Raw genomic sequence first — 13,219 nt, forward strand, 5'->3', positions numbered from 1 at the left:
TTGTGACATCATTTATTTAAAGTCACACTGAAAACAAAACAAATATTTAATGAGTGTCTGGATTCTTAAACCTGCAGACACATAAAGGAGACGGCTGGTAAGACTGACACGTGTGGCTCTGAACATAAAGGACCATTATGAACTTTTTTGCATGAACTGCAAACATAACAAAGCTCAACATAGGACCTGGTCTGGTTCCTGCTTAGGAGATGTTTGCTGCAGGACCAGATGCCCAAAGTATCCTAATAAAGATAATTATCACTGAGATATGATAAATCTTGGAGTCTTTTAGCTCACATTTAAAACAGGTTTCTAGAACCGCCTTCTTCCACCTGCATCATATCGCAAAAATTAGGAGCATCTTGTCTCAGAAAGATGCAGAAAAATGAGTCCATGCCTTTATTACTTCCAGACTGGATTACTGCAATTCCTTATTGATGGGTTGTCCCAAATATGCCCTGAAAAGTCTCCAGCTGATCCAAAATGCTGCAGCGAGGGTTCTGATGAGGACTAGCAGGAGAGATCATATTTCACCATATTTCATCATATTAGCTATCAGGCTCCTCTCTTATGGAACCAGCTCCCACTGTGGGTTCGGGAGGCAGACTCCCTCCACACCTTTAAGATCGACCTGAAAACCTTCCTTTTCATGATTCTTATAGTTAGGATATGAACATCTCCTGAGTTGGAGTCTCTCATAACTATCCAGGTTATGCTCATTGCTCTTATAGTTATGGGTAGTCTAGTCAACCTTTACTTATGTAGCAATGGGGATTTCACCTGATGCACTGAGAAGTACCTCACTCATTACTCTAATATAATAATGGATAAATATATGCCAATATTGCCGTCTCTAACTTATTTCTCCTTTTTTTCACAGGTCTTCCTGATTAAGTGCAGTTGTACATGTTGATCTGTCTTTCCTGTCCTCTCCACCCCAACCAGTCGAGGCAGATGGTTGCCCTCCCTGAGCCGGGTTCTGCCGGAGGTTTTCTTCCTGTTAAAAGGGAGTTTTTTCCTTCCTACTGTCGCCTCGTGCAGCTCAGGATGGGAGATTGGATCGAAGTCATGACTCGATGCAATCAGTTGGTTTCTATTATAGGATATGTATGAATTGGCTTGAAATGATGTGTATGTTGATTCGTGTGTGTAAAGTGACAACATTGTTGGGAAGTGGCGCTATACAGATAAGAACATCTGGAGGATTAAAGGACTGATGACTCAGCAGGATTTCTGCATTTATCTTTACTAGACAACTGTAACGCTGTCCTTGTAGGTCTTCTGAAAGAGTCCAGAACGCTGCCGTTCATGTTCTCAGACCAAGAAAGTGGATCATAGAAGTCCAGTCCTCAGATGTTTTGGCTTCCTGTCTGTCAACAATAGACTGCTGTTCGTTTCTGAAGCACTGAATGGTTAAGGTCCCAGACAGATTCAGGATATTCTGGTTTGTTATAAACCAACCAGATCCACGAGGTATTCAAGGTCAAATCTACTTTTTGTTCCTAGTTTTTTTCTTTTTTAAATGTGGATCAAACTCCTGGAAAACGGCCGATCTGTTGAATCTCTCAGCTGCAAGCTGCTTTATTAAAACGTTTCTATTTGCTGTGATTTATCAAACTGTTATTTCCACACAGCGTAACTTCTACTTCTTAAACTTCACCTAATTCTATTTTCGCTTTTTCTGTCTATATATAATTTCAATTGAAGTTTTATGCTTTCTTTTTCCTCCTGCAACCATTGTATTGCTTTTCACGTTTTATGTAAAGTACTTGTCCTGTAATGTGCTACACAAGTAAACAATTCAACGGAAAAAAATAAAAATCTAATAATGCCTCACCACTGTGGCTGGCACCACAAAATAGCAGCAAGAAAGTTGCTGGTTCGAAACTCATACATACATGCATGTATGCATTTATGTAAAGGAGACTTCAGAAAGATTTCAAGTCTTTCACTTTGACATGATAACTGTGAGAATAGCAGATTTACTGCAGCAGCAGAGTTATCATCCAAAAGTGTTAAACACTGAGGGATTGTGAGAAAACTCTTCTCCATTTCACTAAGAACCATTTCAGAACCTGGTCTGGTTCCTGGTTTGGAAACCTTAGTTGCAGTGACAAGTACCTGAAGACTCCAAACATAAAAAGACTCAACATAGCACCCGGTCTGGTTTCTGGTTTCAGACCTCTGATGCAGTAACAAACAGCTTAAGTATCCTAATAGCAGAAAAAGGTAAGGGTACCTCAAATTAGCACTTTGAGGTAAATTGTAGTCACATGAGGTAGTAAATTATAAACAGACAAACAACAAAAACAGTAATAACTGTCTACATGCATAGATGGCATGGCAACACTATTCACTTTAAATGGCATGTTGGTTTTTGGGAAATGCCATTTTTCCTGTCAAGCTATAAATCACTCTTGTAAACTGGATTCATTCCTGTTTTTCAAGTAAAGAACTAAAAGTACTGCTATAAGTACTATGAACATCGAAAAACCCACGTAGAGTCCGATTCTTTCCCGTATTGCTGGCGGTGAAGTTTCCTCTGTTGTTTTATTCCAGGATGCTGCAAAGAGATAAAACAAAAAAAATGAGTGACTTTCTGAAGTTTTCTGAGAGCTTAAACGTGTCATTAGACGAGTGAACAAAGTCGAGAAGTTACAAAAACACTAAATACATTGTTATTGGGAATCAGTGAAAAGGTTATACAGCTTGTATGTTTACTGCCTAAATCAGTGGTTCCTAAACTTTTTGAGCCACGATTCCCCAAGACATCATATGATGGTGTTTGTGGTGACCCTACCTCATTTTAACCCACTTATGTGATGGAGAGTTATGAGAAACTGGATTTGGTTCACTGCTGTAACATCTAAATGCCTCAAACCAGCTTCTCTTGCAGAAACAATGCCAAATTAAGCATTTAACAGTTAATTTAACAAATTTATCTGCGTTAAGGTCTTTATGATATTCCTAATAAAAGTCGGAACTTTGTATATATTTTTTTACAATACTCCGGCAGCCCCTGAAATTATTTTGGGACCCTTGTAGGAGCTAGGGGCCCCCAGTTTAAACAAGGCTGGCCTAAATGATTCATGAAAGTGTCTTTTTAACAGTTTCCTCTTAAAGGAAGGAGAAAACTAAGGAGGAAACTTATGACTTCATTCCTCACACATTGATGCTGAAATGCCTGAAGCTGCACAAGGTCAACAACACCCCCGAGGTCATCTTTAGGATAGTTGTGCAAGTCTCCAGAAAATGTGGCATATGTCAACATCCACACGGATTCACTGTCCCACGGTGTCAAGTTATCAAGTTTCAAGCTGTTTGTCACATGCACATCCAAGATGGCAGTGAAATGCAGATATACATGCTTCCATATACATGCTTCCAAAACTGTGCATGCCATTTAACAGCAGTAAAAACACAAAAAGTAAAATAAAAATACATAATCATTAAATATACACAATATTAACGATGTACACAATGTAGAAAATGTAGACCTTTGATTGGTGCAATTGAACATGACCTTTTTTTGCCCTCAACCCCCTATGATCCTATTGTATCTCTGTTCTTATCTATTGTAAGGCAGCGCTGTAATAGCTGCATGGCCTGAGCTTAGCTCGGTTCTGTTTTGCTCTTTTGTCATGAATGTTACATGTTCCTATGTCTGACCTTGGACGAGCTGGCTCTAACTCTGAATTTCCCCTCGGGGATGAATAAAGTATCTTTGATTTGATTTGATTGATTAAAGTGATAATGATCAAACGACATGATTATGAACTTTCGCAGCAGAAAGTAGGACACCAAGCCAGAGGTCAGAGGTCAAAGCTCTGCATGCTGTACTGCAGATGCCTGGACCTCCTGAGCCAATTCATCAACAAGACTGGAAAGATACTGACTCAGAAAAGGAGCCATTGTTCTTATTGTCCATCTCTGGTCCTCAAGGATACTTTTATTTCCTTCTCCTCCACACTTTACTTTAACTAAACACAGAAATGCTAACCCAGTCTACAGCACAGGTTTGAAAGTCCAGTTCTCGGGGGGCCGGTTTCCTGCAGGTTTTTGTTGTCTCCATGCTCCAACACACCAGACTGAACAAATGCATGGGTTGACAAGCTGTTGGAATCATTTGATTTGAATCAGGTGTTTTGGTAGAGGGAAAAAACAGAAACTTGCCAGATAGTGGCCATCAAAAACGGAAGTTTGATACTCCTGCCAGTAAAAGGTTTTACTTCCTGTGGAGACAAGCTTTCTTTAATATTTGCAGCAGGCTGCTACAGATGTTTTATCAGTTGATGGTTGGCAGTGTGCTCCTACATGCTGGGGGAGCTGTACCATCAGGAGGAGCCAACACCAGCTGAATACATTCATTTAAAAAGGGACGGAGGCTGGAGGAGGCAGTGAAGCAGCAGAAAATTCCTTCCAAATTTCAACACCTCAAATCCTCTGTACTCTGGCTGCCTACGGAGTCGTGTACTAGGGCTGCTCTATTATGGCAAAAATGATAATCACGATTATTTTGACTGAAATTGAGATCTCGATTATTGAACACGATTATCCTTTTATCTTTAACATTTTTTTTTTTTACATTAAACCGTGACTTTTAAAAAAAATGTCTTTAGGATTCCTCATATTTTAGAAAACAAACAAATAACATGAAGCTTTGTCATGACGAAGTGCAAATACTGATGTAAACTGAATAGATAAATATTAGTTAAGATTAAACAATGCTGTGTGTCGTGGTGTTCTCGACTCCGCGTCGTGCATTATAACCGTCTAATGCACGGTTTTGAGTTGTTTAATCCGCTTTTACCATGGTTCCACACCGTAAATATTTTAACAAGTGTGTATTTCTTTTCTACAACATTTGCTGAAGTACAGGAACTATTTCATGTTTGCTGTCAGGCTACAGCGCGTTTGTCTCATTCACCTGCTAAAAGACAGCTGATCTGAACCAGCTGATTAACGCGTTGCTATGGTAACGGCCCATAACGGACGGATATTGCAGTGTTTAACCCGTCGGAATACGTGTGCATTTAGACAAAAATAATGCAGCCAGTTGTCACTGACAGTGGTATAAACTATGTTTAGGTGAACTTCCACAACCTACTGCAGTTATTCTACATTGACCTGCAGCCGGAGCCGACTGAGACTGGCCGCCTGGGAGTGCTTTAGGACGGGAGAGGCTCCCGCTTCTCCTTCCTTACAGTAACTGCAGAACAATATGTGCCTTCAAGTCAGTCGCCAAAACACCAGAAAAGTCTCTAATAACTCCAGTAAAAGCTGCTAGATTTGTCGCTAGTCGTTAGTGAGAACAGTGGCTGAATGAAACCAAAGCACTGCAATGCCGGTGATGCTTGATTAGAAACTGAAGACAGCAGGAGTGGAAACTGCAAAGAGAAAAATAATCGCACCCTTTTATTTTTATGATCGTTGAAAACCCAGATCGTAACTGAGATAAAAATCTGATTAATCGCCCAGACCTATCGTGTACGTTCAGTAATGTCTCTGCATGGTTCCACAGAAAGACTGTGGAAGACCTTTGTCCCCACTGCAGTAGGCTGCACAACTTCCTGGAGAGAGGAGGGGTCATCTACCAGTCAGTGTAACAGTGGAGCTTCTAGACTAGAGCAGATTGATTATGAGGTTTATTTTAGTAAAATTCTTTCAATCTATTTATAGATTTTAATTATGTTTATTTACTTTGTGAAAATTTTATCCCCACATCGTATCTCTATTTTTAGCATAATCTGACATATGAAACTGAAAAAAAACTAACAAATTACATACTTTGCTAATTCAACTTTTCTTGGACCTTTACACAAAATCAACCTTTTTTCTTTCTTACAGGTGACACAAGTTGTGCACAGGTCTTAAACTCTGGTGTCATCATATTTAATATGAGTCACCGCGAGAATGCTTATGTAAGACAGCAGGGTTTGGATGTTGTGGTAACATCCAGAACCTTTAGGTGAAGTTTCAGACCACTTTATAGCAACAGATTTATCATATCTAAGTCATTCATTTAGAAACACTTTACTAAAACACTGCAGTCAATTTAATCTATTTAATAAAAGTTAGAAGATAATCATGTTTAGTGGATGTACATTTCAACAGTCACCACCAAAAAAGGCATTTTAAAATGTCAAATTCAGATGTTTTGACAACTACCAGATGTTCAACAGTACTAAACACAAACTTTTTTGGCAACATCTACAAACAATATATGGTTGTATCTACACAACAGATGCTTTGCTATTTTGTTTTTAATGTTGTAGGTCCTTTTCTCAGATTTTTCCCTTTTGGTTTTAAAAAGAGAAAAAAAAAAACGAAGTGCAATAATGTATGTGAACTGCTGCAGTTAACAGGCTTGTTCAACTCCTGATGTGAAGTTATCTTAGCATTTAAAACTCTTCCTACACCTGAGTATGACTTTAAAACAATGATATTAATGGAAATGAATAAGTTAGAAATGTGTAATTTCACTATCATACAAAAAAGGCATCAATCCTGGTGCTCGAGGGCCTGCAGGTTTTCCAAGTGTTCCTGCTGGAACACACCTGACTCAGACAAGCTCTGCACATGTCTGCTGAATACACATTGATTTGAATCAGGTGTGTTGCAGCAGGGACACTTGGAACTCCTGCAGGTCACTGACAATCGTTAGAAAATGGCCATGATATTTCTGCATCAACATAAATGAAGTCATCAAGTAAATCTAATGACTAAAGTTCAGTTTCAGTCGAGTAAAACATATGAATGAACCTTCTCATTATTAGATGCTTTCAGCTTACCTGTAACTCTGATGTCACAAATCTCATTTTTATTTTTTCTGTCAGCAACAACAAGACACTGATATGTTCCCGTGTCGTTGAGCCTCGCGTCAGTCAGGAAGCATTTGATTGGTTCATTCCTGATGAACGATGGATCACAGTGCAGTCGTCCTCGGTAGAACTCATCTATAAACAGTGTGTCTTTGCGTTTGCTATCATAGAAATAAATCCTCCTCAGTGGTTCCACCTTCATCAGGTCTATATGCAGTGAATCAGGAGGTGTGTCAGTGCCATCAGGGAAAAAACACGTCAGCGTGATGTTTCCGTGCTCCTCTGCAGGGTAGACAGCTGGAGTTGATGGAGTCTGACCTGCAGAGTTAAAAGAAAAAGCAAAATAAAAGAAAGACAACAGGAGTCAGATCTCTTATAAATGTAATAATTACGGTGTCCCTTAGTGGCCTGGAGAAGTTACTGCTTGTGATATAGCAAAAAATGAAAAAGAAAATTATTTTAAAAGACTGAATAATAATTCAAAAATAATTTTGCTTTTAGAGATATTTGCCATGATTTTGGCTTTTTATTTGTATTATTTGTATATATTAATATTTATCAGTGCACAACCTCTTCTTCTCTTGCCTTTAAAAACCCTTCCGCTTCCTCAACATTCGTCTCGGAGGTGGGAAAACAATCTTCAGGTCAAAACTTCGAGAAATTACATCAAATCTGGTGCGAAGCACACCATGCACCATAGGAAACATGTCTGGATGCTAATGTTAACAAAATGTTGACAAAATAAAATAATCATAACACCAATAACCATAACAACCAATAGGTAAAGTGATGACTAAAAAGAAAATAACACTAGTAGAAAGAAATAATCGCAATTATTGTTTGTTTTGTTTTTTTTACACTGCCAAGATTGCAGATGACCATAAATGACTATACAGATACAAAAATACCATAAATTCCCTGATAAACATGCTCCTCCTTACGGTCTGGGTTCTATTTTTATAAAGAAAAGCATGAGGACTGGATCAGCTTTCTCTCATGTGGGTGTGAGGGCGACTTTGACCTCTGAACAATAGAATGTGAATCTTTAACCTACTATTGCTATCCCACCACCAGTATGACATGTAAGAGTTATTAACAATAATAAAAATATGGCAGTGATGTCATGGTTAAACAGGTCACTTCACAATAAGAAGGGTTCTGGTTTGAACATTGGCTGGTCTGCAAACCAGCCGACATCCATGCAAATTTCTATGTGACGTTCACGTGTTTTAAATGCCACGTAGAAAATTCATTACTTACATTCGAAGCTGTTGCTGTTTTAGTTAATTGTTTAGAAGGAGAATTAAGTAGAAAAGTAACTCACCAGCAGCAAGATAGAGACCCAAAATGAGCTCCAGGGGCACGTCAAATCTCCAAACTGCCATTTATCACTATTCTGCCCTGAAACAGAGACTTTATCTTAATGTTTTCATCCATGTTTTCTGCAGCAGTTTATATCATTTATGTACACATCCGATTCCATTTTTGTCAGTCTCTCATTTAAAACCACTGTTTAGCTTCAGAGGGCAAAAACTGCAGCCGTGTAAACAAAAATGTTTAGTTGAATTGTTTCACCTTCATTAAGACAGTGTCAGTGTATAAACAAAGTGTGTATTCAGCTCATACATTCCAGCAGTGGAGACAAACTACAGCACACTGATTTATGTCTATTGTTTCCAGTTTTATGTTCTTTAGTTAATTAGTTGGATGCAAATGTTTTCTTTGTGTCACATTGAATGTTAGTGGTACATTCCCTTTAAGTGGAGAGAAATTGTGTATTTGCCTTTAAAGAAGAGGAAAGCTGTGTGCATTGCCTTAAAGAGTTGCATGGTGGCGGTGGTGATTTGAGGTGTAGGTCACATGACTAAAAAGCTATTGAACTTTAAAATATTCAAAAATTCATGTAAAAAAAAATGGAGAAAATAAAGGCTGTGCAACATGTGGCATGACTAGCTGAGCAATTAGTGATTTGAGATGTGTAAGTCATGTGACTAAAAACCTATTGAATGATTAAAAATTTTATTTAAATTAGCACACGATTAAAATGTAACCAGCGCCACCTGGTGGGGGAAGGCTTCCTCTCTGAGTTTCTAAAAGGCTTAGGAAGCATGAGGAAGTGCCAGGTGTTTTTGAGGCTGGTGATGAGGTGAGCCTCATGAGTAACTAAGAATAAACATAGAACTCAGTATTTAAACAAACAAGCAATTTTATTAACAAAGACCTCAGAGAAATCCCACCTCAATTTAACCCAGACTGGTCATACACTTCCAAATAACCCCAGCATACCCAGAACCTGAAGAACAAACCAAACGTGGCGCCACAAAGCACATCATTCAGCTAACACTGCAAGTCTCACTCATGAAGACCAACCCTCAGAAGTCAGGGTCCAGGAGCCTGGAAATCAAGGCCTATTTGAAATCGGCTGTCACAACCCCACAACAAAGCGGCGTAGGGTCGGCAAGTTATAACGAGGAGACTGGATGTTGGTATAAAGTTAGGAAGACCGTCGCATCGTGCATCTTAACCCCACGACGAAGTGGCTTCGGGTCGGGAAACTGGGTGTCCGATTATCTGTTAAATATCAAACCTCAAACTAACTTTACTTCGGTCTGAAACCGAGGTCTGAAAGTGTCCCTGGAAGTTCATTTCCTGAATACAACAAAACCTAAACTATTTCATAATCAAGACCATGAAAAAAGTTTCTTTTCCTTTTTGACTCTACCATTTCTAAACTCAGCAATCATTAATAAGTTTTATTCAATGCATTTTAAATGATTTTCAACAGCGCAATAAACAAACTTGCTGAAAGACAAAAACTGCGCAGTGGAGGCTTGGTGCTGAACAATGGGGCAGGGGTTTCTCTCCACATGTGCTAAAAACGTACCTTTCCCAGTTTGATCCAAACGGAGGAAGACAACTTGATTCAGCTCCCAGACTTTAAAACCTTTAAGCAAGCAATTGTATCTCACGGCTCCACCGTCTGATTCACCCGAAGAAGACAATAAAATCCATTAAAACTAAGTACGCAACAAAGAAATAAGAAACTGCACAGCTTCCTGGGCTACTTCTACTCCCTGGCAACACCCACTTCCTCCTACCCTAACACCAGCAAGTTTTGCAGGCTTCCTTTTCCTTTCGCACTCCTTGTCAAGAGAGGAAATATGCGTGCGCATAGTTATGTCATTGTGTATTACGGTAACCACCGTCGAACACAAACGTAGACGTACAGCTTCTTGGTCATGTCACCCATTGACACAATCTTTTTTACCCTGGTTTATGGTATTTTAAATACTTACTAAACAATGTATTAATTTAAAAGAATGTAAATGGTTGCAGACTGAAGTTTAGCAGTGCTAATGTCACTTTTCCCAGTTTGTGTATTGATGAGACTGAAGTAGAGGCAGCAGGCTGGGTGCAGGTTGGTGGTTTTTGTGCAAAGAACAATCCTACACTTATAATGATATTAATTACTTTATATGTTTCTTCAGTATCTAATTTCTTGATTTAACCAGTGTGTATGGGTTGTTGTTGTTTTCTTTGTATTCTTCTTATGTCTTTATAATGTGTACTGTTCTATCATTAAAAACAATGAATGAATCAATCAAATAAACAAAGTCCTGATGGAGTTATAAATAGTTTTCACATCACTTTTATCACTCTTGTTTATTTCTTTGTTTCACTAATATGTGAATACCTAACCTTTATTGAGTATTTGTGATAAAAGGTGGTGAGCGAGGCAGTAGGTGAAGGTGCAAGGAACCAGCAACTTAACACAAAAACAACATGTCTAAGAAAGGTTACATGTTAAATCTGCTGTGACATTTAATTTGCCATTCTCAAAGTTATCATCCATATGGAAATGTATTACTTAGCTGTTTCACATGCTTACGTGCTCTTGGGCAAGACATTAAAGCCTGTACTACTGATTTGCTAATCAGTGTATGAATTGCGCTTCTTTGAATGCGTGAATAAAAAAGTCCATACTGTAAGATTTAGGTTGGACTGAAACAAAAAATATTGTTTGTTGTTTTCACTGTCAGGATATTGTTTCATGATAAGTCAGATTCTCAGTCATTTATTTATTTAGATTACTGATTGGGTAAAGAGACAGAATATGCTATAAGAGTTGTGATGTATGGGTTTGGAGTTTGTTTTATTTTCTTCAACTATTTTTTTATGTATAAAATAATGTATGAAAAATGCTGAACAAATAAAACTTGAATTTGAACATAAACATACTGACAAAGACACAAACATGATAACATATTCTGTCATTTAAAGCTTTATTGACAAAAATGAAGACATTATTAACAGTGTCATCATTAGTGGCACTGCACATGTTTTCTTCCAAAATATAAGGATAAAAATGTCATACTTTCCGTTCTTCCCTCCTGTTTATTCTTAACACAAGTTGATATTACTGATAACAGGAGATATAAGAAAAGCGACTGTTTGGAGGTCTGAAGATGGTAAAAAATTTGCTTTAAAACCTGGCTTTATATGACTGTTTAATCATTATGGAAGGATTCAGGTTTTATGATCTGATGTCTGGTTTTTAATGTGGTAAAAACCCGTAAGATAAAGCTCTGTATCTGTTTTTAAATCTCTGCTGAAGACCCATCTGTTTATGCCGACAAGCCAACATTTTGACCTGATTTTAAATAATTGTAATTATTTTACTCTCATTTCTAGTATTTATATATTCACGTCCTCTTATATGTTATTTATTCCATTTAGTTTAACTCTGCACATTGTGGTGCTTGGGTCAACTTTGTTGTTTTTAAAGTGTCTTATGAATAAAGTTGCATTTCGTTTCAAGCTGGTGGATGAAGCTTTTCAAGAAGCAAACATTGTTTTCGGTTTTATGAATAAAGACCAAATTTAATTTTCACAAGCACTGAAAACAGAGGCTTAAAGTTTACTGCTTTTTGGGAATCAAACGTTAATCTGGAAGGCTTACTTTGATGAGTCAGCTTTAAATCTCATGGCTTATTTTAGTGTCTTTAATAAAGAGCAGAGCTTTTTCTATATGAGAGCAGGCTTGTTTGCTTTTATACCTACATGCATTACTAGTATCCTTCCAAACTGTGCAAACGTCCTGCGCTCAAGTTTGAGCTCTTCCCTTCTCACTCAGACTCCTTATCAATAAATAAATCTGTTGCTGACAAGAGGTTCGAAGAATTTAACCTTTTGTAATGAGTATGAAGCCTCTGACGTGTTCAGTAATAATTCACTGCATTATACCTTTAAAGTTAAAGAGAAAAAGCATCAAATACTTAAAAAGTAACTGTGTTGGAGAAATAGAGATCATTTAACTTCTGGAGCATATTCTAAAGTAAAACAAGTGTTTACAGGAAGTTATAGAAGACTTAATCGACCATTAAACATTTAGGAAGACGGAGCCCAGTTTTAAAATAAAGTTTGACATATTTGCAGGGACATTTTGTGTCAAGTAAAGAGTTCAGGGAGAGCTGTGTGGTATCTGAGAGTAAACCTGGCAAGTCTGCTGTTAGAGCCATGTAAAAGTTGTCTTTATTTTGTATATTTTTGTACATAACATTATAATGGAACCATTTTGTTGTTATAAGTAATGCACTTTTTATCCTGCCATGGAAAATTTTGTTAGGTTTTGTATAGTTTAATAATATTTTTGCCTTTATGTTTCACAGTTGAATTGACCATTTCAGGCTCTTTTTATGCTCCTGTATTTAGGACTGTGAAGACAGTGCGCTGCGGAGTGCGCTTGTTCAGTGGTTTTTGTAAATGAAGCAGGACGAGGAGCTACAGTTTTTCTGACCATGAATAGAGATGTTTATATTTATATTTTGTTTGGTTAAATATTCACTGCAGTTTTGTGGTGTTTTTTTTTTCTTTCTTTAATAACCGGCGATAATTTTTTGTATCCGTTTGCTTCATTTTTTCGTCTTGAGTCGGAAACCTCGTGTCCTGCAAGAGTGGCCTGAACAGGTTCGATTATGTTGATTTTACATTGCCACTACACCTGCTCTTAAGCATTAATTATAACCAAACTCAACTTTAAGAGGTTGGTTCTGTTAGACATTTAAATTCTTTACACGTGACAGTGCTGAGTTTCATCTGAGATATAGTTATTCCTTTTACAAAACAAAGTCCCACAGGGATAAGGCCTCCTAATAAAACGACCGCACACAATCCCAGTACAACAGAAAGTTGAATCTGTTCCAGACTCCATGACTGTGGGTTCATCGTTGGTGTCTGAGACTGGATCTGATCCCCGGCTGCTGTGAAGGAGATGAAATACATCTGTTAATACCTGTTCATGATAACCAAATGAATAAATTAGACTCAATAGAAATTAGTTGAATCTTGAACCAAGAATCTTTGTGGGTGTTTTGACAGATTTATAAATGATGCTTTGG

General features: G+C 37.8%; 1 protein-coding gene across 1 annotated transcript; it reads right to left on the bottom strand.

Moving 5' to 3' along the window:
* Positions 1–1,119: 1,119 nt before the first annotated feature.
* LOC306768859 (uncharacterized protein) lies at positions 1,120–9,892 on the bottom strand. The gene is made up of 4 exons (XM_079257320.1): positions 9,706–9,892; positions 8,146–8,222; positions 6,792–7,139; positions 1,120–2,563 (listed from the first exon to the last, which is right to left on the bottom strand). Exons 2-4 carry the CDS (start codon positions 8,204–8,206, stop codon positions 2,412–2,414), a joined length of 561 nt encoding a protein of 186 aa, XP_079113446.1. The 5' UTR covers positions 8,207–8,222; positions 9,706–9,892; the 3' UTR covers positions 1,120–2,411.
* Positions 9,893–13,219: the final 3,327 nt, after the last annotated feature.

Source organism: Telmatherina bonti (assembly GCF_933228915.1).
Source record: "Telmatherina bonti genome assembly, chromosome: 18".
Classification (NCBI taxonomy): Eukaryota; Metazoa; Chordata; class Actinopteri; order Atheriniformes; family Telmatherinidae; genus Telmatherina; species Telmatherina bonti.

Bases quoted from the DNA above. Each gene is read 5' to 3' on its own strand.
- LOC306768859 (XM_079257320.1), bottom strand. From the start codon at position 8,206: ATGGCAGTTTGGAGATTTGACGTGCCCCTGGAGCTCATTTTGGGTCTC. The intron at 7,140-8,145 runs GTGAGTTACTTT...TTAACTCTGCAG, and splicing joins GGGTCTCTATCTTGCTGCTG to GTCAGACTCCATCAACTCCA. The intron at 2,564-6,791 runs GTAAGCTGAAAG...ATCTCTTTGCAG, and splicing joins TTGTGACATCAGAGTTACAG to CATCCTGGAATAAAACAACA.